The 26,743-nt window shown below is 42.3% G+C and overlaps 1 protein-coding gene across 2 annotated transcripts in view; it reads right to left on the bottom strand.

The window, feature by feature from the left end:
* Positions 1-26,743, bottom strand: part of DEPTOR (DEP domain containing MTOR interacting protein) — a 185,193-nt gene that overhangs the window by 113,843 nt on the left and 44,607 nt on the right. Inside the window, exons 2-3 of one of the 2 annotated variants that reach the window (XM_025393855.1) lie at positions 15,627-15,805; positions 14,287-14,410 (exon numbers count right to left, since the gene is read on the bottom strand). The exons of the other annotated variant lie outside the window; for it this stretch is intronic. Of the exons in view, the coding sequence (XP_025249640.1) occupies positions 14,287-14,410; positions 15,627-15,805 (303 nt within the window). The remainder of the gene's footprint in view (positions 1-14,286; positions 14,411-15,626; positions 15,806-26,743) is intronic. 2 annotated transcript variants of the gene reach the window in all.

Below are 26,743 nucleotides of genomic sequence, written 5' to 3'. Positions count from 1 at the left end.
GGACCTGGGTGGGAGCTGATTGGATCATGGGGGCAGTTTCCCCCATACTGTTCTCATGATAGTGAGTGAGTTCTCACGAGATCTGGCGGTTCTATAAGTGCTTGACAGTTCCTCCTACTCTCTCTCTCTCTCACCCTCATCTGCCCTCATGTAAGATTTGCCTGCTTCCCCTTCTGCCATGATTGTGTTTCCTAAGGCCTCCCCAGTCATGCAGAACTGTAAGTCAATTAAAACTCTTTTCTTTATAAAGTACCCAATCTCTGGCAGTTCATTATAGCAGTGTGACAATGGACTAACACAGTGGCCTTCAGTGGTAGGGAGGAAGCAGGGGAATAAATACCCTGACCTCAATCTCCTTCCTCCCACCTACTTTCTACTAGTGCCTCCCACTGACTGAGCTGAACCAGAAGCCAAAGAGCAATGGACTCTGGTGAAACCATTCATATAAGTCAGCCTCTTGGGGACACAGCAGATTGGAAAGGGATAGAGAATGGATCTGGAAGGACAAACAGAAATGTCCCACATACAAGCTGAATATCTCACCATGCTGAATACAATTGTAGTGTAGGAAGGCATGTGTTTTTTATACATCAATGAATCCAGTCCACCATTTGAAAAGCAAGATATTTACCTTTAAATCAAGTCACGGCCAGGCAGGCGGCTCACACCTATAATCCCAGCACTTTGGGAGGCCAAGGTGGGTGGATCACCTGAGCTCAGGAGTTTGTGACCAGCCTGGCCAACATGGCGAAACCCCGTCTCTACTAAAAATACAAAACTTAGCCAGGCGTGGTTTTGGAACTACATGTCTGTAGTTCCAACTACTCGCAAGGCTGAGACAGGAGAATTGCTTGAACTCACCAGGAGGTGGAGATTGCAGTGAGCCAAGATCATGCCAGCATACTTCAGCATGGATGACAGAATGAGACTCCGTCTCAAAAAAATCAATCAATGAATCTATCAATCAATAAAGAATAAATCAAGTCACTTCTACATAATCAACCAGAGCTAGAAATCTGCAGATGACAATCTAGGGGTGATGGCTTCTGGCAAGCACCGCTGGCCGGCTGCCTGTTTTGCATGTTAACAAAGCTCTAATATCATTGCCACATATGTTACAGCAGGAGGAGGGGGGTGTTACAAAGAAACAGTAAGAAGGATGTGATTTCCAAAACCAGACCCAAGAAGTTGGCATGAACCAGGTAACAGACACTTTTTTCCCCACCCATTTAAAAACTGATTAAGCTGCATATCGTTTACCTTTATTTAGTGGGTTCATTACTGTTGCTGCCTGGGACTGAAGGAAAGAGTTAAAATCACGGGTCCTGGAGCTGGAAACCAGGGTTTGAAGATGCTCTCCTACTCTTTCCAGCTGTGTGAATTTAGGCAAGTTAGCTAACCTCTCTAGACTCAATTTCCCTATTTTCCGAAAGGAGAATAGCCATATTTATCTTCTTGGTTTAGAATGAAGCTTTTAGAAGATACTTGTGAAGTCCTTGGTATACAGTAAGCAACAGTAAGGGTTACTTGCCCTGGGTTTGCTGCCTTCATCATTATCAACATCTCCAGGCTTACTCTGCTATCTCTGCAACTCCTCTGATCAAAAACATTTGGCCCCAACTGTTTAGATATCACTTTGGCTTTCTCTTGCTTTCCAGTACACTGATAAGATAAGCCTGTCTGTTCCCCACTCCCTGCCTTTTTATGTGTTTTAAAATATCGATTTACTTTATTTTTTATTGTGGCAAAATATACACAACATAAACTTTACCATTTTAACTTTTTTTTTTTTTTTGAGATAGAGATTTGCTCTTGTTGCCCAGGCTGGAGTGCAACGGCACGATCTCTGCTCACTGCAATCTCTGCCTCCCAGGTTCAAGTGATCCTCTTGCCTCGTCCTCCCGAGTAACTGGGATTACAAGCATACGCCACCATGCCCAACTAATTTTTTGTATTTAGTAAAGATGGGGTTTCACCATGTTGGTCAGGCTGGTCTTGAACTCCTGACCTCAGGTGATCCAACCACCTCAGCCTCCCAAAGTGCTGGAATTACAGCCTTCCGCCACCGCGCCTGGCCCCATTTTAACCATTTTTAAGTTCAGTATCACTAAGTACATTCATAGCAGTGTGCAACCATCAGCACCATCCCTCCCCATAACTTTTTCATCTTCCTAAACTATACCTCTATACCCATTAAACAATGACTCCCTATTCCCCCCTTTCCCTTGCTCCTAGCAACCACCATTCTACTTTCCATCTCTATGAATTAACTGTTCTAGGTGCCTCACATAAGTGAGATCATATAATATTTATCCCTTTTGTGATGAGCTCATTCCACCTAGCACAATGTCTTCAAGGTTCATCCCTGTTGTGAAGCATGTGCCAGAATATTTTTTTCTTTCTTTTTCAATTTTGTTTTGTTTTTTTTTCTTTTTTTAATTTGAGACGGAGTTTTACTCGTCACCCAGGCTGGAGTGCAATAGTGCGATCTTGGCTCATTGCAACCTCTGCCTCCTGGGTTCAAGTGATTCTCCTGCCTCAGCTCCTGAGTAGCTGAGATTACAGGCACCCGCCATGACGCCTGGCTAATGTTTGTATTTTCAGTAGAGATGGGGTTTCGCCAAGTTGGCCAGGCTGGTCTCAAACTCCTCACCTCAGGTTATCCACCCACCTCGGCCTTCCCAAAGTGCTGGGATGATAGGCGTGAGCCACTGTGCCCGGCCATGTTTTTCCTTTTTAAGACTGAGTAATACTCCATTATATGTGACTATCACATTTTGTTTATTCATTCATCATCAGTGAACACTTGGGTTACTTCCACTTTTTGGCTATTTTGAATAATGCTGCTTATAAATATGGGTGTGCCAATATCTCTTCAAGATCCTGCTTTTCTACTTTTAGGTACATACCCAAAATTAGGATTGCTGGATCATGGTATTTAATGGTTTTTTGTTTTGTTTTGTTTTGTTTTATTTGAGATGGAGTTTCACTCTTGTTGCCCAGGCTGGAGTGTAATGGCACCATCTCGGCTCACTGCAACCTCCACCTCCTGGGTTCAAGTGATTCTCCTGCCTCAGCCTCTCAAGTAGCTGGGATTACAGGCATGCACCACCTGTAATCTTGAATTTTTAGTAGAGACAAGGTTTCTCCGTGTTGGTCAGGCTGGTCTCGAACTCCCAACCTCAGGTGGTCCGCCCACCTCAGCCTCCCAAAGTGCTCGGATTACAGGTGTGAGTCACCGCACCTGGCCTGGTAATTACACATATACTTTTTTAAGCCACTTCTATATCATTTGTCACAACTGCTGTACCATCTTACATTCCCACCAGCAATGCACAAGGGTTCTAATTTCTCCACTTACCAACACAAATGTGTTTGTTTTTTTGTTTAAAGTTAGCCATACTGGCCGGGTATGGTGGCTCACACCTGTAATTCCAGCACTTTGGAAGGTCGAGTTGGGCAGATCACTTGAGGTCAGGATTTCAAGATCAACCCAGCCAACATGGCAAAACCCTGCCTCTACAAAAACCAGGCATGATGGCACATGCTTATACTCCCAGCTATTCGGTAGGCTGAGGCGGGAGAATCACTTGAACCCAGGAGGTGGAAGTTGCAGTAAGCTGAGATTGCAGCAATGCACTCCAGCCTGGGCAACAGAACGAGACTCTGGAAAAAAAAAAAAAAAAAAAAAAAGCCATACTAATAGATGTGAAGAGGTTGCCTCCCACCACTTGTTTTCCAATAGCTCTATGTTCATACATGCATTTTACCACCATCCCTTGGTATAACCAAATATGTAGACACTGACTAGTTTTTGTATTCCCAGGAAAGAGGACTGAGCTCAGCTACCTGGATGAAACTAGCCATGAGGCTGCCTCCTGAGATGGCCCTTCCCTGGCAGACCAAGCTTGTCGCTATGAGAGATGAGTGAGCCAACAAAGTTAGGTAACCTAGGGCTGGTTATTTCCAACATGCAAGCACACTCTTTGACATACTTTAAATGGCACTTATAATTTATAAGGCATTGTTTACACAGAGAAATTATTTTAAAATAATTACAGTATAAAACTTTTGTTGAGATTTAGAATTATAAAACACTGAGTTTGCTTTATGTAGTCTCTTCAGTCTCCAAGACCCCTGATGGGCAAATTACAAATCTGAATAATGTGTCAGGCTAGACAACTTTGCATGGCTTTCTACAAAGAAATTAGACACACACACACACACACACACACACACACACACACACAGAGCAAGAAGGAACACAATGAAAAGAAAGAAAGAAAAAAAGAAAGAAAGAAAGAAAGAAAGAAAGAAAGAAAGAAAGAAAGAAAGAAAGAAAGAAAGAAAGAAAGAAAGGAAGGAAGGAAGGAAGAAAGAGAAAGAAAGAAAGAAAGAGGGAGAGAGAAAGAAAGAGAAAGAAAGAAAGAAAAGAAAGGAAAGAAAGAAAGAAAAAGAAAGAAAAGAAAGAAAGAAGAAAGAAGGAAAGAAAGAGATGGAAGATGGAGAGAGGGAGGGAGGCAAGGGAGAAAGGAAGGAAAGGGAGGAAGGAAGGAAGAAGGCAGGCAGGCAGGCAAGCAGGCTGGGTGTGGTGGCTCACACCTGTAATCCCAACATTTTGGGAGGCCGAGGCAGGCAGATCACTTGAGGCCAGGACTTCGAGACCGACCTGGCCAACCCGGCAAAACACTCTCTACTAAAAATAAAACATTAGCCAGGTGTGGCAATGCACGCNAAGAAATTAGACACACACACACACACACACACACACACACACACACAGAGCAAGAAGGAACACAATGAAAAGAAAGAAAGAAAAAAAGAAAGAAAGAAAGAAAGAAAGAAAGAAAGAAAGAAAGAAAGAAAGAAAGAAAGAAAGAAAGAAAGAAAGGAAGGAAGGAAGGAAGAAAGAGAAAGAAAGAAAGAAAGAGGGAGAGAGAAAGAAAGAGAAAGAAAGAAAGAAAAGAAAGGAAAGAAAGAAAGAAAAAGAAAGAAAAGAAAGAAAGAAGAAAGAAGGAAAGAAAGAGATGGAAGATGGAGAGAGGGAGGGAGGCAAGGGAGAAAGGAAGGAAAGGGAGGAAGGAAGGAAGAAGGCAGGCAGGCAGGCAAGCAGGCTGGGTGTGGTGGCTCACACCTGTAATCCCAACATTTTGGGAGGCCGAGGCAGGCAGATCACTTGAGGCCAGGACTTCGAGACCGACCTGGCCAACCCGGCAAAACACTCTCTACTAAAAATAAAACATTAGCCAGGTGTGGCAATGCACGCCTGTAATCCAGCTGCTGGAGTGGCTGAGGCAAGACAATCACTTGAACCCAGGAGGCAGAGGTTGCAAAGAGCCAAAATTTTGCCACTGCACTCCAGCCTGGGCGACAGAGCAAGATTCTGTCTCAATTAAAAAAAAAAAAAAAAAATTAAAAAAAGAAAGAAGATTTCAGGAGCATCCAACAAACATGTATTTCTAGGTGAAAAATTTCCCATGGCTCTAAGCTGCACATGAACAATAAAACCACTTAAATTTTGTTCTAGGCCGGGCGCGGTGGCTCAAGCCTGTAATCCCAGCACTTTGGGAGGCCCAGACGGGCGGATCACGAGGTCAGGAGATCGAGACCATCCTGGTTAATATGGTGAAACCCCGTCTCTACTAAAAAGTACAAAAAAAAAAAACTAGCCGGGCAAGGTGGCGGGCGCCTGTAGTCCCAGCTACTTGGGAGGCTGAGGCAGGAGAATGGCGTGAACCCGGGAGGCAGAGCTTGTAGTGAGCTNAAAAAAAAAAAAAAAAAAAATTTTGTTCTAAAGTTATTAAATACCCTATGGGAAGAGATGATGGCCCTTTAAAATTAGCATAGGTTTAAAACTTTTAAAACTAACTTCTTTTCTGAAATGTTTCAGATAATCCATTTCCAAATTTCATGTTTATGACATTTACTTATAAAAGTTAAACAGGGAAACCTATAAGGTAGTCTTGATTAACACAAAAAATTCAGAAGTAAGAGGATTGGTGAGGATAATTATGGCTACTCCAATGATCAGCTACAGAATTCAATTTACTAGTACATTTTGTTGTAGTTGTTGGGAGACGATTCTTTATGGATCTGTCGGGTTTCTTTACGTCTTGCAAGCAGAAGCACTGACAGCTTTTGTTCCAGATTAGCTTTTCAAGAATGTCTGTGCAGTGAACAGACCTAAAAGATAAAGGTAGTATTTCTTTTTGGAGCAAAAGGGCAGATTTGTTTTCTGCCAGCATAATGAAGATAACATCTTCCTTATCTCAGACAGAGGGCAAGTTTTCTTGAAGACCATTATAAAATATTCAGGTTCCTCAAGCTTAGGGTTCCTCTGCTGTCACACAGCCCACCGCATGTGCTGTTCTGTGAGAACTATGGCTTCGAAACTGATTCATTAAAATTGATGATACTCTGGCTGTTGCTATTGCTGAGAGTAATGAGCTGTCTTTGTCCAGGGTCTTCTGTTTTCTGCCAGTATCCACAAAATGCTGGCAGCAAACTTGTGAGCTTGCAAGTAGGGTACAAATGCTAGACTCCTAACAGTTCTTGACATTAGTTACATAGTGTAAACATCTCTGGTCACACAAATAAAAAGTTACAAAAGGTAACAACTTTTAACCCACTCACATTGCAATCTTAGGACATTCTTCAAATAAACCAAGAAGGCTGGGAACATTCATTCTAAAATTCTACGAAACCACTAATTAATTGGGCAGCACAAGTAAAGTGTGAAAGTGCATATATATGCATATATTAGAAAATATGTATATTTTTTGAGACAGTCTCGCTCTGTTGCCCAGACTGGAGTGCAGTGGCACAATCATGGATCACTGCAATCTCCACCTCCCGGGTTCAAGCGATTCTCCTGCCTCAGCCTCCTGAGTGGCTGGGACTACAGGCACATGACACCACACCTGGCTAATTTTGGTATTTTTAGTAGAGACTGGGTTTCACCATATTGGTCAGGCTGATCTTGAATTCCTGACCTCCTGATCCGGCCGCCTCAGCCTCCCAAAGTACTGGGATTATAGGCGTGAGCCTGGCTAGAAAATATTTTTATTACTGTTTGTAATTTGTAAAACTCAGGATCTCAGTTTGAGAAACATTTCTTTTTAAAAAATTACTTTATTTTATTTACTTATTTATTATTATTTTTCAGACAGAGTCTCACTCTGTCACCCAGGCTGGAGTGCAGTGGTATGATCTCAGTTCACTGCAACCTCCGCCTCCCGGGTTCAAGGGATTCTCCCACCTCAGCCTCCCAAGTAGCTGGGACTACAGGCACCTGCCACCATGCCCAGCTAATTTTTGTAGTTTTAGTAGAGATGGGGTTTCACCATGTTGACCAGGCTGGTCTCAAACTCCTGACGTAAAGTGATCTGCCCGCCTTGGCCTCCCAAAGTGCTGGGATAACAGGTGTGGGCCACCATGCCTGGCCTTATTTTAAAATTAATGGAAACAGTCTCACTATGTTGCCTGGGCTGGTCACCTGAAAAACACCTCTATACTGGAAATAGAACAAGATGGAGACAAAAGCTTGAAGACTTTTTTTTTTTTTTCACTCCAGTTCCATACCTAGGGTCTATCTCAGTCATTAAACCTCTCTCTATAGCTCATGTCCCCCATTTTTATAATGCAAATAATTATGCCTGCTGGGTATAATTCACAGAGTTGTACAGAGGATCAAACAAATTAATGTATATGATGGTTTGTGGGCTCTAAAGAGGCCAGACAAGGTGAATCTCTGGCTATTGTTGCTTGTCATTAAAAGCAAGCTCTGTGTAGCTCATGGTACAGGCTCAGCAGCTCATAGCAATCACAACATGTAGAGCCCTTTGTTCATTCAACAAATATTTATTGTCCCAGGCACTGGGAGAGAACAGGAGAAAGATCCTAATGCACAGGGTAGAGAAACTTCTGATAAGATAAAACATGCAGAAGGGCTTTGCCTCTTTGGATATACTTTCTCCCTTTTATTTCTCTTTGGTCCTGTGGAAGAGAAACTGAAGGAAGCAGTGGTAATTCAATAGACATCTAATGGCATACGGGCATGTTAAGCCAATTCTTCAATCAGGTCTAAACTCCTAAGCAGGATAAAGAGACTAATAGTAGCTGGAGATAGAAACTCTTGCTGCTGAGAAAATCATGGCCCTTTGGATGAAAAAACAAAAAACAAACAAACAAAAAACTAGACTAATGTGTCTATGAGCCAGATTAACAGGGGATTTAGTTCCATATCAAGACTGAGGTTAAATTAAAATTAAGAAGTCTTTTCTAAATCTGAAGATGAAATCAAAGTTAGTTTAAAATATACATTTCAACTACTAGGTTTAGTAAGGAAAGACCAAATTGTACCTCAAACGCACATTCTCTTTTATAGCTGATTTTATTTGTTACTATACAGAGGACTTGATAATCCTGAATTCAACTGTTTTCTTTTTCTCTTCTTTTCTTTTCTTTTTTTTTTTTTTTTTTTTTTTTTGAGATGGAGTCTTGCTCTGCTGCCCAGGCTAGAGTGCAGTGGCACAACCTCGGCTCACTGCAACCTCCGCCTCCTGGGTTCAAGCAATTTTTCTGTCTCAGCCTCCTGAGTAGCTGGGGTTACAGGTGCATGCCACCACACCTGGCTAATTTTTGTATTTTTAGTAGAGACGGGATTTCCTCCTGTTGGCCAGGCTGGTCTTGAACTCCTGACCTGAAGTGATCTGCCCGCCTCGGCCTCCCAAAGTACTGGGTTTACATGTGTGAGCCACCATGACTGGTCAGCTTTTTACTTAAAGAAATCTATTTTACCAATCAAGTTTTACAGTGGGGAACATGCACTCAAAACACTTTTTACCATCTTAAGGTCGCGTATACAGATTCAACATTGTTCTTTTAAGTTATGGGTACTATCCTGCTTATAAAGGTCTCCTTTGAGAAGTAAAAATTGTACTGTTTGGGAAAACATGACTTATGTTCATGTGTTGAGGTTCTTGGGTACTTGTGCCCATGCAAAATTAAGTGGAAAGCTGTAAGCCCCTCCCAAAGAGACAGAATACTATGCCTTATTCTTTGCACCTTCAGTCCATTGACTGGCCATAATGAAGACTCAACAGAGCTTAGAGCTTGTTGATGAAAGTGTATTGTGCCCTGAATGCACTCAGATGAATTTGTCAAAATGATAACATCAGGGCATCAATCCATAAGCACACACCCTCTTTCTCATGCTTCCCCAAAGTTGGCAGCAGGAGGTGAGCAATAGCATATACTCATATCTGATGCGGACCCTGTCCTGTGTGCATATCCATTAGTCCATTTTACCCCCACAACACGTCTATGAGGTCAGCATAGTCAGTATCTCCATTTACTAGATAGGCAAATGGAGACATAGAGATAAAGCCACTTGCCCCAAGGCATGGAGCCAAGATTCACACCCAGGTAGCTGGGCTCCTGGGCTCTTATCTGCTATGCAAGGCTGCATCCTAAAATAATATGAGAAAACAAGAAGAATAGGTGTCACGTATTGATATTATTATTTACTACTGTAATAACAACAGCTAACATTCCCTAGGCTCTCAGTCCACGTCAAGCAGTGTGCTCAGCACTGTACAGATGGATCTCAATCAGTCCCCGCTACAGCTTTTTCCAGCAGTGGGTCCCAGCCTTATCTCCATGGTAGACTGAAGATCAGAGAGATTTAGGCAGCCTGCTGAAGGTCACAAAGCAAGCAAGTTGTGAAGCTGCGATGGAAGACCCAGGCTGTGTGACTCCAGAGCCTACAGCCATTGTCACTCACTATGCAGGATGATCCATGCCTCCAGTTCCTCTAAAGCTTTCCTCACTCACACTGGGACAACTTCAAAGGGCCAGCTTCTGGCTTCTTCATTAGTATTTGTTCCAGCATGTCTCAAGTAAAGTAACTAGAGTGACACACATACTAAGAGCCAGCAGAGTTACTGAAATTGTAGTTTTCAGACTTGGGTTTATCCCACCAATGAGCAGTCTGAGAAACACTGCTATGGGTTAGAAAGCCAGGGTACCCAGGCTGGGCACACTGGCCCACGCCTGTAATCCCAGCACTTTGGGAGGCCGAGGCAGACAGATCACTTGAGGCCATGAGTTTGAGATCAGCCTAGCCAACAGGTTGAAACCCCATCTCTACTAAAAATACAAAAAAATAGCTAGGTGTGGTGGCATACACCTCTAGTCCCAGCTACTTGGGAGGCAGAGGCACAAGAATCGCTTGAACTCAGGAGGCAGAGGTTGCAGTAAGCCGAGATCATGCCACTGTACTTCAGCCTGGACGACAGAGTGAGACTCTTATAAATAAAAACAAACAAAAAAAACCCAGAAAGCCAGGGTTCCCCAAAATCAACATGGTTCAGCAAAACCTCAGTCAGAAACCACAAAGTCTCACAAAGTCCTATTTATAACACAGAACAAACAAGCAAGAAAAGAGCCAAAAAGAAATACTGACAATATGCCCGCCCCCTCAGAGCTGCTGAGACAGCAGCGGCCCCAACACCTGCCACCCCAGGTTCTTGTCTCACCCCTGTCCCTCGCAAACTGTGTCAACATCACATATAAATTACTTAAATGCATTGGATCCCAGATGCTCTCTCTGAAAATGGGCCAGTAAAGTAATGCTCCATCTATTTTAAAAAGAAGCTTAGATAAAATAATCTAAAGGAAGTGCTTTAAGAAGCTTAACTTACAAACAATAAACATTGTTTTGTTTTTTGTGGGTTTTTTGTTTCGTTTTGTTTTTGATATGGAGTCTTGTTCTGTCACCCAGGCTGGAGTTCAGTGGTGTGATCTCGGCTCACTGCAACCTCCGCCTCCCAGGTTCAAGCAATTCTCCTGCCTCAGCCTCCCGAGTAGCTGGGATTACAGGTGCCCGCCACCACACCCAGCTAATGTTTATATTTTTCATATTGATGGGGTTTCCCACGTCAGCCAGGCTGGTCTCAAACTCCTGACCTCTGGTGATCTGCCCACCTCGGCCTCCCAAGGAGCTGGGATTACAGGCATGAGCCACCACACATTACTCAAGCTACCTTCACAATTAACGTGAAGCCACAGGAGTCAGTGATTTAGGGAAAGGGGTGAGAGTGGCATGAGTCCTCTAGGCAGAGAGAACAGCACATGCAAAAAGTATATCAGATTGCCACTTCCTCACTCCCTCCTCTCCAACGGCCTCCCATTACACTTAAAATCATCAATTCTTACCATGGTTTTAAGGGCCCTATTATGAACTGGCCTTGCCTCATCTCCTACTACTCTCCTCTTTTCTTCTGCCCTCTGGACACTCTGGTCTCATTACTGCCCTTAAATATGTCCAGCACGTTCCCTTCTCAAAGCCTTTATCCTTACCATTCCCTTTGCCTGGGATGTTCTTCCACCAGATATCTGCAAGTCTTCCTTTATTCATATGTCACCTCTTCAAAAACATTTTCCCCGATCCCCCTATTTAAAGTACCCCACCATCCTCAGTAAATCTATTTTTCTTTCTAGCACCAATGACACCCGTGTTATACTATATCACATCTTCATGTGTCTGTGCCTTTAATGTCTGCCTCTTTAACTGAAGTGCAAGCTCATGAAGGCAGGGGCTTTGCTACAGGCATTTCTAGCATTTTTAGCTGTGCCTAGCAAGTGGAAAGGGCTCAATATAGATTTGTTGAATAATTAATGCATTAATGCATCTCCTGAAAGGAAAGAACATGCTCAGAGATACACAGTGCTGTGTGACTGGTCCACAGGGTGGAAGGAGATGCAACGGAATATGAGGCTGGAGTAAGTCTGCTTTCCAGAAGGTGTGAGCAACTTTAACTTTTCTTATTATTATCTTGCCACCATAACTATCCCATTAAGCAATAACAGTTCTCTGCCAGACATTTTCAATTATAGCTGATCCCTGCCCCACAGTGTGGTTATGCAGATCCCAAGAGATAAGCTGTAGCTAGAGAAAAGTGTTATAGGTACAGTGGCTCACGGCTTAGTCCCAATGCTTTGAGAGGCCAAGGTAAGAGAATCACTTGAGGACAGGAGTTTGACATGAGCCTGAACAACATAATGAGATCCTGTCTCTACAAAAAGTTAAAAAAAAAAAAAAAATAGCTGGACGTCGTAGCATAAGTCGGTACTCCTAGCTACTTGGGAGGCTGAGGCAGGAGGATCACTTAAGCCCAGAAATTGAAGGTTACAGTGAGCTATGATAATGCCACTGCACTCCAGCCTGGGAGACAGAGCAAGATCCTGTCTTTATAAATAATAATAATAATAATATTGTTAATTTTTTTTAATTCAAAAAAAGGAAAAGTGTTACAGAATCCACTGGCCTTCATCCATGGAGATGACATGCATGTTTTGGCCAACATAGAATCATTGTTTGAAAGGAACATCATCGTAACTGAAATACCCAACACCTGCTAGAATTCTACAAAAGGAACTAAGAAATTAAAAGAAAGCAACAAAACAAATGCACACACTCAAGTAAACAAGTGGAGGTACTGATGGATCCCTTCCACTCAAATTCATGTGAGTCAGAAAGATGAGAGAGTTTCTCCATTTCAATATAGAAAGCAAGTGATAGTAGACTGAGTACAAATTAGGACATCAAGTGGTGACCATACCACCTCAAGAAACGGAGACAAGAACTGGGACAGAGTGCATAACACAGGAAGGACACAGTCGAGGGTGGCCATCAGTACTGTACTCATATCTGGAATGGCTATCCTCTGTGAGGTCTTACTATATACCAGAGATCCTGAGCTAAATACTTAAGCCTTTTAATTCCCACAACAGCACTAGGAGGTGAGTTCTATTGCTGCTGTCATGTCACTAAAGAGGACACTGAGCTTTACAAAGGTAAGGTGACAGGGCTACACTTCAAACTCTGTCTGGCTTTTAACCGTCATGCCAATTAATCTGATCACTCAGACACCCACCCAGACCCTTACCCCCACCCATTATAGAACAGGCTATTTTATGTGACAAATATGTTTTGTTTTTGTTTTAGTTTTGAGATGGTGTCTCACTCTGTCACCCAGGTTGGAGTGCAGTGATGTGATCCTGGCTCACTGCAGCCTCTGCCTCCTAGGTTCAAGCGATTCTCCTACCTCAGCCTACCGAGTAGCTGGGATTACAGGCACTCACCACCATGGCGGGCTAGTTTTTGTATTTTTAGTGGAGACAGGCTTTCACCATGTTGGCCAGGCTGGTCTTGAACCCCTGACCTCAAGTGATCCACCCACCTCGGCCTCCCAAAGTGCTAGGATTACAGGCATAAACCACGGCGCCTGGCCGATAAATATGTGTTTTTCAATTCCCTCAAGTCTTGTAAGGCAGCCAGGGTTACAAAGGAGGTACCATTGCTTCTGCACCCCTTTTTCTAATGGTTGCCCTGGAAAACTAAATGAGGAAGGCAGGATGGTAAAGAGGCCACAGAAGTAGCAGATAAACCCAGAGATGCCCACTCAGAAGATTCAAGACCCATCAACCAAATACTCCTGTGCTACACTGTACTTATCTCTTGAAAGAGCTGAAAGCTTATTCCTCATAGACATCCGGCTATCTGAAGTTCTCCCACTACTGGTCTCCTGGTCTGACCAATTCCCCTGCTCTTGATGCTGCTTCTCCAATCACTTATAAGCCTGAACCTCCAATTTACACAACAACAGTATTTAAAAGAAAAAAGGGGGCCAGGCATGGTGGCTCACACCTGCAATGCTAGCACTTTGGGAGGCTGAAGTGGGTAGATCACCTGAGGTCAGGAATTTGAGAAAAGCCTGGCCAACATGGGGAAACCCTGTCTCTACTACAAATACATAAATTAGCCAGGTGTGGTGGCTCACGCCTGTATTCCCAGCTACTCAGGAGCTGAGGCACGAGAATCACTCGAATCCAGAAGGCAGAGTTTGCAGCGAGCCGAGATCATGCCACTGCACTTCCGCCTGGGCAACAGAGTGAGACTCAGTGCCAAAAAATAAATAAAAATAAGAAAGGAAAAGGGGCATCCACATCATTTGATGGTAAACAAAAATTCTGGAGCTTTGTAGAATTGACTTAAATATAGAAAATAAGATTTAAATAAATTCTTTAATAAGAATCTTATGAAATTGACTTATTTTCTGGCAAAGAGAAAGCAAATGGGTGATAGTTTTCTCATATGGAAAAGAACAGTTATGTAACCAGCCCACATGGAAGAGCCATGCTGAAATCAACATAATAAGACTGGCACAGTTCTGCTTCTCTCTACCAGTCAAGATTACAGTGGGGATTTCATGTGGAACATACTTTTCATACAGCCTCTGTCCCCTCATAAAGGCCTTCACTTCGTTATCCAATGGGAAGGTGCCGTCATCCTTTCTAAAGCGGTAGAAGAGTTTGACATCCTTGAATTCTTTATGCTCATCACACACTGAAACACAATATGCACAGAGAAGCAAATGAGAAAAAAAAAATCACTCTTATTTAATTACTCAAGTGAAGTATGATGCTAATTAAGAATTATTTCACTACCAAATTCTTCATGCATGCAAGTATCTACCATATGAGCTAATACATGTAAAATAGTTACATAGCACTTGGTACAGAGTAAGTCCTCAGTATTTTTAGCTATTATTATCACCATCACCATCACCATAATCATCATCATCATCATTGTCTTTAGGAAGTTTACATAATTCAATTCATCAAGCAATCCACAAACTCTTCTAAAGCATATTGGGGCATGCATCAGCCTCAAAGAATGTGAAATCTAGTGAGGTAAGGAGAAATGTCAACTGTAATTGAAATATGGTATGAAAAGGCTACAGAGGTAAGGACAGAGTGCAATGGGAGCCTAAAGGAAGAGTGCCCAGTGCCCCAGGAACACAGTGATCCAGCTTTGGAAAAAGAAAGTTTCCCTGAAGAGTTTGCATGTAAGTGGAGACCTGAAGAACAAAGAGAAATTGGGCAAAACGTGAGGGGAAAGGGCATTCCAAGAGAACGACGACATGTGCGAAGGTAGAGGCCAGGATGAGAGATTTCAAGAAGACATGTTGGTGAATCTTTATTGAACCCACTGAGAGTAACAGCAAAAACTTGGAAACCACATAAATGCCCACTGAAAAATATATAGTGGCATAATTATACACATGTATTATACAACAGCAAAAATAACAAATAAGACATATACTATCAACGTGGATGAAGCTCACAGTGTGTTGATCAAGTTGCAAAAGGATAAATATGCACTTCTATAATGAGAGAAAACTTTTAAGACAACATGATGCATTCCTTAAAGATGAATAGAGAAAGAGGTATAAAGCAGTACATAGAAATAACCGAAATGCTAGTTGGGCACAGTGACTCACGCCTGTAATTCCAGCACTTTGGGAGGCTGAGGTGGGCAGATCACCTGAAGTCAGGAGTTCGAGACCAGCCTGACCAACAGGGTAAAACCCAGTCTCTACTGAAAATACAAGAAAAAAAGAAATAACCAAAATGCCTCTTAGAGGAAGAAAATGAAATCAGGGAGAGATACAGTAGAGATAAAATAAAGCAAAATGTTTTCTTTCTTAAGTGGGTATGTTCATGAAAAGATTTAGTCCTTCATTTTCTCTCAAGTCATCTTGACTCACCACCTCACTTACCATGGTGAATAATGCCCCGGTCTGCTAATTTCTGCATGAGTTTAATTGCCGTCTCTCTGTCGGAAGCCTCTTTGTGTTCAATCAGCCAGTCAATCAGTTCTTTTGCGACAAAACAGTTTGGGTAGGTCTTGAGATGATGACGTCTATCTTTAATAACCTTTTCTTCATGCAGCCTGAGCCTGAAAGAAAAATTAGCAATTACTTTGGAAATTTTGATGACAGCACAAATTATTAAACCAATCCCAGAGAGTAATAACATAACAGAAGTTCCAAAGGCATGAGAGTGTTATTGAGTATCTTTAGCTCACTTGGTGATTTCCATACTGTCAGAGCTCAAAGGCTCCAGAAAGTGACTCCAGCCTCTGATCTAGATGACAGAGGTAAATACGAGGGTAAAACAATCACAGCCAACCCAGAACTCTCCTGCCATTCCTGAGAGTGAGAAAAGCTCTCCATCCCCTACTCTGTCTCACTCCCTGCTTTTTCTCTGTCCAGTGGGGTTACTGTTTCAACCAGCAAACAAAAACCTTAGCAATATGCTGAAACAAAGTGCACCCACTTTATCACAAATTGTTCAGGGCCCACCCTACTTGTAGTCATTCATTCATATAACAAATATTAATGGATGTCTACTACCTGCCTGTTAGGTAATTCTAGGCACTAAAAACATACATCAGGGTGTGGTGGCTCACATCTGTAATCCCAGCACTTTGGGATGTCGAAGCAGGAGGATCACTTGAGGTCAGGAGTTTGAGACCACCCTGGCCAACATGGTGAAAACCTGTCTCTACTAAAAATACAAAAATTAGCCAGGCATGGTAGCGGGTGCCTGTAATCCCAGCTACTCAAGAGGCTGAGGCAGGAGAATCGCTTGAACCTGGGAAGTGGAGGTTGCAGTAAGCTGAGATCGCACCATTGCACTTCAGCCTAGGCAACAAGAGTGAAACTCCTTCTTAAAATATATACATACACATATATATACATACATATACATATATATATATGCATCTTGAACTACTACTAGCCAATCTTGCCATCATAAAGGAAGAACCTGCCTAGAAAGAAATACAACACAGAGCAAAGTGGACCAGATAGATAAAGAGATAGAGATAAAAGAGAGAGAGAGATTACAAACAACCCTGTTTGAGCACCTGAATTCAACAGTTCATGAAGTCACCTAACCTGGGTTTAAATTACATGAATCGATACATTCCCTGTGCTTTAGTGAATTGATTCAGGTATCTGTTACTAATACCAATATTGTCCCAATACACCCTCCAGGTGAATGCCAGCTTATGGCTCCATGACACGGAATGTTGCCACAGTGGTGCCTTCAGAGATCACATAAATGGCCAGAGCTATGTACTCTGCACCCAGTGGTTCCACAACTTCCTAGGGTCTGTTTCTCATTCTCCTGTCTCCTTCCCTTGTCCTGCTGTGATATGCACCTGTTGTCCTTGTTCCTAAACTCAAGCAGTTCCCCTGATCTGCTATTTCTGTTCTGCCATGGTCTGCTACGTAGTCAGTATTTAGGAGTTAAAATATTTTGAGCAAAAGCCTGATACGAGCATCTATGAAGAAAGAAAATGAGCATTTTGGGCATGGAATTTATGACATCTATTTTGGTCACTCAAAGACTATCTTATATCCTTTATTACTGCTCTTTGGCTGAATGCTAAATAATTAGTAATAAATGTTACTTACTGTACAATGTTCTACCATCTGCCAATATTTATTATCTAAAACTTAAGAGTTAAGTCATACTATAGGATTGGCTAAGGAAAGGACATAGCAATGAATCCACTAGTAACAGAGATAAGGATATCAGTGATATCAGGAAAATACTGAAGGAGAGGTATCCAATAGACCCAGAAAACATTCTCATAAGATGGTGGTGATAGAGTAGGGCTACCAGGTTTGGGAAGGAAAAACCAGACAGGAAACCCAGTTAAATTTGAATTTCAGATAAATAGCAAACCATTGTGTAGTAAAAGCATGACCCAAATATTGCATGGGACCTACTTATACTTTAAAAAAACAATTCATAGGTCTGGTGCGGTGGCTCACGCTTGTAATCCCAGCACTTTGGGAGGCCAAGGCGAATGGATCACGAGGTCAGGAGATCGAGACCATCCTGGCTAACATGCTGAAACCCTGTCTCTACTAAAACATACAAAAAATTAGCCGGGTGTGGTGGCGGACACCTGTAGTCCCAGCTACTCGGGAGGCTGAGGCAGGAGAATGGTGTGAACCCGGGAACCAGAGCTTGCAGTGAGCCGAGATCGCGCCACTGCACTCCAGCTTGGGCGACAGAGAAAGACTCCGTCACACACAAAAAAACAAAAAAATAATTCATTATACTGTATCTATAATTCAAATTTTAGTGGGCACTCTGCATTTTCTGACAACCTTATGGGGGATATATTTTTTTCAACTTGCAGGTTAGTACATTAGGATTAATATTTTATGCTAAAAAAGAAAGGAACCTACATTGATGCCAGAAGACACTTTGAGTCCTTAGGGCTTCCTCTTCTAGGGAAAGCTAGTTATGTAATTTTTTTAGAGCACCTGAATCATCACATTTAAGTATTTCAGAAGATACTTCAACCCATGTGCTTGGAGTTAGACTAGCTTTCATTTGCCAAGGACCAGGTAGGAAATGGGAACTGTAAAGATTATAAATTGGTAAAGCTGGTGGAGTGAAACCGAAGCACGGAATCTCCTTTTCTTCATATTAAGGAAAATAAAAAAAAAAAAAAAAAAAAAAAACAGCAGAAAGAAGTAGCCAGACAAGGAAAAAGAAACCCTAACTCCATAAATGTTTTTAAGTGGCATCCTAAGCAAATTAATGCTGGAACAGAAAACCAGTACCACATGTTCTGTCTTCTAAAAGGGAGCTAAACATTGTGAACACACGAACATCAAGAAGGGAACAACAGGCTGGCCGTTGTGGCTCATGACTGTAATCTCAGCACTTTGGGAGGCCGATGCAGGCGGATCACTTGAGGTCAGGAGCTCGAGACCAGCCTGGCCAACATGGTGAAACCCCATCCCTACTAAAAATACAAAAATTAGCCAGGCATGGTGGTGCACGCCTATAATCCCAGCTACTCAGGAGGCTGAGGCAGGAGAATCTCTTGAAACCAGGAGGCAGAGGTTGCAGCAAGCCAAGATTGTGCTGCTGCACTCCAGCCTGGGTGACAAGAGCAAAACTCTGTGTCAAAAACCCAAAAAGTAAACAGGCAACAAGAGACCCTGGGACTGATATGGCTTAACTGTGTCCCCACCCAAATTTCACCTTGAATTGTAATAATCCCCACATGTCAAGGGCAGGGCCAGGTGGAGAAAATTGAATCATGGGGCAGTTTTCCCCATACTGTTCGCGTGGTAATGAATAAATCTCGAGATCTGATGGGTTTTTTTGTTGTTGTTTATATTATATTTGTTTGTTTGTTTTTGAAACGGAGTCTCACTCTATTACCCAGGCTGGAGTGCAGTGGTGCAATCTCGGCTCACTGCAGGCTCCACCTTCTGTGTTCAAGTAATTCTCCTGTCTCAATCCCCGAGTAGTGGGGATTACAGCTGCGTGCCACCACTCCCAGCTAATTTTTTGTATTTTTTAGTAGAGACGGGGTTTTGCCATGTTGGCCAGGCTGGTCTTGAACCCGTGACCTCAAGTGACCCACCCACCTCGGCCTCCCAAAGTGTTGTGATTACAGGCGTGCGCCACCACACCTAGCCTTGGTGTTTTTATAAATGGGAGTTTCACTGCACAAGTTGTCTTGTCTACCACCATGTAAGAAGTCCTTTTGATCTTCCTTTGCCTTCTGCCATGATTATGAGACTTCTCCAGCCATGTGGAACTGACAGTCCATTAAACCTCTTTCTTTTATAAATGACCTAGTCTCAGGTATGCCTTTATTAGCAGCATGAGAATGTACTAATACAGGGGCCTACTTTAGTGTGGAGGGTGGGTGGAGGGTGAGGATCCAAAAACTACCTGTTGCCTACTATGCTCATTACCTGGATGGCGAAATAACCTGTACGCCAAACCCCTGCGACATGCAGTTTATTCATGTAACAAACCTGCACGTGAATTCCCTGAAGTGAAAACAAAGGTTGGAAAGAAAAGAATAATACAATAAAAATAACAAACAAACAAAAGGAATCATGATATAATAAAGTGATTTAGGCCTATATTACAGGTAGGGTGGATTAGCCTTAAAATACTCTCTACTCATTGAAACGACCAAAAAAAGGCTTTGTAATTTTTGAATAAAGGGAAAAGATGAAAACATAAATAAAGTAGCAGTCAAAAAAACAAACAGGAGATTTTGGAGTGGCAAGGTAAGGCGAGTAGACTCTCATCACCCAGAAGCCTTGTTGCTAAGTCAATGAAATCCTCAGAATTTTCATTAATTTTTGAAGGAAAAAAAAACCATAAATAACTGAGTTTTCTGTTTTCTGATTAGGAGACAGTTGAAATGGCTGATGGGGAAAGATAGGTGCAATGAAGGAAATGAAGAACTAGATCTTTTCTTTAACAGTGAAGCCTCCCAAGCTCAATAATAAATTTGGGGACCATTGCAGTGGCCAAAATATCCCTCCATAGCAGTGGGATCCATCTCTGACTATATGAAATGAACCCTAGGACAGGAAGTTGAACAAAACCTCAGAAGCAAGACTCTCTCCTTTCCATCACCAGGAGCCCTTAAGCTGTAAAACACTGGAACAAATAATTAGCTATCAAATTTAGCTCAGAGGGGAAAATGACATTCTGAGATGACTTAGGAAGGTGCTAAGGAGATGTCACCTGTCTTTATTTCCGAGCACAGAGAGAGTATGGACAGATTGAAAGCATGGACAGAACTGTCTGCATTAAGCATAAACATCATGGGAAAAAGCAAACCGCTAGGTGATAATGTGAAGCAAAAATAAATAATACCAAAAAAAAGAAAGAAAGAAAAAAGAAAAGAAAGGAAAAACAGAGGGAAGGGAAAAAGAGCATTCAGCAGATAAGAAGAACTCTGTCTGAAAGAAAACATAATTCAAGAAACAGACAATTTCCTAAAAGTGTTCTAAACTATAAAAAATTTAAAAACAATTTCAAAAGAACATAAAGTCAGGAAAATAAGGACTCAAAGATACAATAATTATGAAGAGGGAGATACAGATCTTGGAAAATAAATGAATGTCACACAGTTTATCAAGCAAATTATAAACTGTCAGGACAAATGAATCACATAGCTGAAAAATGAAATTCTTCTTGAAAAAATAGTTTGATAAAACAAAGAAGAAAAAGCAATTAAAGCAGATAGGCTGGGCATGGTGGCTCACACATATAATCCCAGGACTTTGGGAGGCTGAGGCGGGAGGATCACTTGACCTCAGGAGTTCAAATGAGCCTGGGCAACATGGCAAAACCCCATCTCTACAAAAATACAAAAATTAGCTGGGTGTTATGGCACATACCTGTAATCCCAGCTACTTGGGAGGCTGAAGTGGGAACATCACTTGAGCCTGGGAGGTGGAAGTTGCAGTAAGCCAAGATCGTGCCACCGCACTCCAGCCTGGGCACCACAGAGAAACCTCATCTCAAAAATAAATAAATAAACACATACATACATATACAGCAGACAGAAGTTAATAGACATGGAGATTTTTTAAGCCACTAAATTAATTTATAATATTACCTCAACATACATAATAAGTCTAAACAAAACCAACTAAAATAGCCTCTAGCACACAGCTCCAGGGAAGTCCCAAGTGATCTTTAGAACAAAAGAGGTGGCAGGAGTATTTCCCAGCAAGCCAACAAGGTTCAGTTCTTCCTTTTGACAACCAGGCCATGTTCCGGGATGGTGTTTCGGGAAGCGCAGACCCACCAACTCTTCCTGGGTCTGAAGTACTTCCTGGGGAGAAGCACTGCACACTATCCCTGCTGTCCCACCAGGGCCTGCTACATTTCCACTCCACACAGATTTGTTCATTTCCGACTATCACAGATTTCACCCCAAAATGTCAGTTCTGAGGATAATGAGAAAAACGGGATCAGGAATACAAAGACTTGGTTCTCACCCTGGTGCTGCCAATAACTCTATAACTTCTGAACATCAGAGTTTTTACTGGTAAAATGAAGATAATTTTATGCATCTATGTGCTAGGGACAGTTTGAACTGCTTTATGGGCATTAATCCTCACAACAACTCCCTGAGGCCGTCAATTCTAAAACCACAAATGATACCTATGTAGAGTTGTAATTATTAATAATAAAAACTAAGCAGCAGCTTTAAAAAAAAAACAAGTTTACATAGGGTGTGCTAAAGTCATCACATGAATCCTTCTAATTAATTCAGTGACAACGACGCTGAGTAATTTGTTTAACATGCTCAGAGTGGCAGAATGCAAAATATTAATTCTTAGATGCGATGTCTGTCAGGAATCCAAGAATAATGAAGGCCAATTTACTTAGAAATTAAAATGTGGAAGAACAAGCTACTGTGTAATTTGGTATATATAGTAGGAGGAGGAATATATTATGAGCCAAGAGATTTAGCTGCTGTAAACTTTCCAATCTAAAAGAATTATTAGGTAGTATTTATCTTTTTTATTTGAGACAGAGTTTCACTCTTGTTGCCCAGGCTGGAGTGCAATGGTGCGATCTTGGCTCACTGCAACCTCCACCTCCTGGATTCAAGCTATTCTCCTGCTTCAGCCTCCCGAGTAGTGGGGATTACAGGCGCCTGCCACCATGCCCAGCTAATTTTTTGTATTTTTAGAAGAGACGGCGTTTCATCATGTTGGCTAGGCTGGTCTCAAACTCCTGACCTCAGGTGATCCGCCCACCTCGGCCTCCCAAAGTGCTGGGAATTACAGGCCTGAGTCACTGCACCCAGCCTATTTATCTTTAAATACTACAGAATAATTAGCCGGGCGTGGTGGTGTGTGCCTGTAGTCTCAGCTACTCGGGAGGCTGAGGCAGGAGAATTGCTTGAACCCAGGACGCGGAGGTTGCAGTGAGCCAATAGCGCGCCACTGCACTCCAGCCTGGGTGACAGATCAAGACCCTGTTTCAAAAAAAAAAAAAAAAATTACAGAATAGAACCTTTCAGTTATTATCCTTCCATGACCCTTCAGCTTAGGGCTAATTCTTAAACATTCCTGATTTCCACGAATTCCCTGCAAGGGTGGAAGGGGAAAAGTACTACACACTATTCCTACCGTCCCAGTGGGGCCTGGTACATTTCCACATTTAAGAAAACTGAGCATGATGTGCCGGGTGGGGGGTGGGAAATAATTTTGGATCCAGGATATAGCCTAGAACTCAGTATTTTTAGACATGTCACCAGGGGTTAAAATCTGTAAGAAGTGTGCTATTATCTTTTTTTCTTTTGTAGTCAGAAACACAGAATTCTAAAAATGAGCTTTGAAAATTGTATATTCCAGAAAAACTGTCCCAATAAAGAGATAAAAATTTTCACACTGCACACATATAAGTGTTTTGCCTGGCACAGCAAATACTTAATATTTGGTGAACCAATGAATGTATAAAGACACTAATAGAAATGATGTTATTTTCAGCTGGGCACGGTGGCTCACGCCTGTAATCCCAGCACTTTGGGAGGCCGAGGTGGGCGGATCGCCCAAGGTCAGGAGTTGGAGACCAGCCTGAGCAATACGGCAAAACCCCATCTCTACTAAAAATATAAAAATTAGCTGGGTGTGGTGGCACATGCCTTTAGTCCCAGCTACTATGCTGGCTGAGGTGGGAGGATCCCTTGAACCTGGGAGGCAGAGGTTGCAGTGAGCTGAGATTGCACCACTGCACTCCAGCCTGGGTGACAGAGCAAGACGCTGCCTCAAAAAAAACAAAACAAAACAAAACAAAACAAAAAAAGAATTATTGGAGCAAAGGTAAAAAATAAATAAACAAATAAATAAACTCAGTGCTAAAAGTCATCAAGGAAACTGGACCATCAGGAATGAGAGGGGAGTGGAGGCAGCAAAGAGAAGGCAAGAAAGCAACAGGAAGCCCCTAAAGCAGCAAATGAGGGATCCAAGAGGAACAAGTTGCAGGAGTTCCTCAGTTCCTTAGAGTTTTCCAGTTCCTCTTCCAAGCCATGTGCACTCCTATAATAACCAAGATACTACCAATCCCGTCAGGGGGCTGAGTGGGCCTCGACTCCCTGAATCCAAAAGAACCTCACCTACCCATGAGCTAAGGAGGCCTGCCACCCTGATCCTAGGCCTCCTCTTCAGCTTCCTTGTCTCTCTCACCTCCCAGTCACATGCATTCCTGCTTTGTACTCTGAATATTCTGAACTCTTCTTCAGCCTCTGAACCCTCCATGCTAATCACCCGCCATGCCTCTGCTTAGAATGCTCCTTCTGCCTGCCTTCAATAATTCAAAACAATTTCACTTCTCTTCAAGGGTCAGCTTTTCAAGGGCACCTCCTCTGTGAACATTTTCCCAGCCTTTCAAAGCCAGAAAACAGCCTTCTCTCTCCTCTATTCTCCCACAATATTTTAGCGCTAACAGTAACGCATTCATCGCACTGTATTACAACTAGATGACATCAGGGATACTAAAGGAGAGTTGCTTATTTGTTGTTGCAATTCTAGTGCATAGCAAATAGTAGGAGATAGCAATCTCATTGATGTGAAAGTTAATTCGTGCATATTATGTATTCAGCATGGTGGGAAGCATAGCTAGAATAGTTTTCTGAGCAGCAGAGTCCCCATCAATCCACATTAAACCATTGGGAAGAGTGACCATCTGTATTTTAGCTGCATTTTCAATCCCACTGGCTATGAAATATAAATTAAGAAAAAAGAAAAAAAAAACCTTCCTATTATTCATCTCAGACAGCTGGTTCACAGGCTTTAGATTCAAGGTGATTCTGTAATGTTCTATTCCTGTCCAGCTAACCAGCTGCTGAAATTGCATCAGACCATTTCCTCTTCCAGCCCTAAGAGAACAAACATTACTGGGTGCAGGGTGTTCATAATACCTGCAAAATCACTGTCCATCTGATAAGAAAAGTAGAAATTGTTTTTCAAAAATAGCTTGCAGAGAACTGCAGCAGATTGTGGGACTCAGGGAACAAAGGGGAGATTGAAACCACATATTCTCATTTTAAAACAGCGTCATAAATCTCAGCCAAAGTAAACAGTTTAACAAACACAGCAAGCCAAATAGTGGGGCTGACAGCGTGAGCCTGTGATTTGGGCGACAGTATTGACATAGATGTGCTTTAAGCTACAGCTATCCTCCTTTCCAGATGTTCTGCAACAGCTTATATATGTCCTTGGGGATCTGAGAACCCGGGGAAAGTCACTCTTTATCACTCACCCTTGAAAGACTCTGAGTCTAAAAGAAAAAAAACAAAAACAGGAAAAATGAAATCTAACACACTGCATATCCTTTTAATACTTGAACTTATTTTCTAATTCAGATTTTTAATTATCAAAATAATATATGCTCACAGTCGAAAACAATTCAAATATGTATAAAAATGAAAATCAAAAGTCTCTTTCCTTGGTTCAGATGAACAGACAATTATTAAAGCTGGGTTAACTGGCCATGAACTGATCATTGCTGAAGCTAGGAGATGGGGACATAGGAGGTCACTATACGTTTCTACCTACTGTGCCATACATATGTTTGAGGCTTTCCTTGACCTCCACTTTCCAAAGGAACCTAATGCAATAGCTGCTTATGTATTCTTACAGAAATCTTCTATGTATGTGCACACATATGGCTATATATGTATATTTTTTACATGAAATGGGATAATAATACACATTTCATGTAGTTTTGGTTCAAAAAAATGCTTGAATTTTCCCAACCTGATCAGAACAAAAGAACAAATACAGAAATAGGCAGGAAAGAGAATAGAACTGGTTCATGTAAATAGAGCACAGGTGATTCTGTAGAGCCAGAAACAATTGGTCTTGGACAACACACACACACACACACACACACACACACACACACACACACACACACACACTGCAAATAGCTGTAGTAACCACTTTATAAGGTGGTCCATGGCCGGGCACAGTGGCTCAGGCCTGTAATCCCAGCATTTTGGGAGGCTGAGGCGGGCGAATCACCTGAGGTCAGGAGTTCAAGACCAGCCTGACCAACATGGAGAAACCCCGACTCTACTAAAAATAGAAAATTAGGCCAGGCACGGTGGCCCATGTCTATAATCCCAGCACTTTAGGAGGCCAAGGCAGGTGGATCACGAGGTCAAGAGATTGAGACCATCCTGGCCAACATGGTGAAACCCTGTCTCTACTAAAAATACAAAAACTAGCTGGGTGTGGTGGTGCGTGCCTGTAGTTCCAGCTACTTGGGAGGCTGAGGTAGGAGAATTGCTTGAACCCAGGAGGCAGAGGTTGCAGTGAGCCAATATCACGCCACTGCATTCCAGCCTGGCAACAGAGCAAGATTCCGTCTCAAAAAAAAAAAAAAAAAGCCAGGCATGGTGATGCATACCTGTAATCCCAGGTACTCAGGAGGCTGAGGCAGGAGAATCACTTGAATCCAGGAGGCGGAGGTTGCAGTGAACTGAGATCGCACCATTGCCCTCCAGCTTAGGCAACAAGAGTGAAACTCCATCTCAAAAAAAAAGGTGGTCCATGCCAAATGTTTTACTAGCAATGGCTCTGTGAATAAAGAACAAATCAGAGTCCCAGCTTCTATACAGAGCCCTTCCAGGGCTCATGTCAAGTTAGTACAAAGCAAAGTTCCATGCAAGCTCTGTGTCTTGTCACTGCAATGGATTGAGAGGATAAACATACCCAGGAAGGAAGCATGTTTCATTCTGAATCTCATATATCATGTACTGTCTTTGAAATCAACATGGAGTATTAGCAGAGTGAGACAATGTAACACACATAAGAGGGCATATTTGCTCATTTCTGTTTGCCAACATAATTTCACAAAGTCCTTGACTCTGTAACAACATGTAGCTCTCTAGACAGATACTTTGAAGAAAAAACAGAATAGAGCACACAGCCCCCTAGGTCTCTTGCCTGAGTCACCATACTCCTTAAAAGATAAATGAGGCCCCACACCATGGCTCACGCTTATAATCCCAGCACTTTGG

Source organism: Theropithecus gelada, chromosome 8 (genome assembly GCF_003255815.1).
Source record: "Theropithecus gelada isolate Dixy chromosome 8, Tgel_1.0, whole genome shotgun sequence".
Lineage (NCBI taxonomy): Eukaryota > Metazoa > Chordata > Mammalia > Primates > Cercopithecidae > Theropithecus > Theropithecus gelada.
Note: the sequence above shows the minus strand (reverse complement) of the source record. Positions and strands in the feature narration are given on the sequence as shown.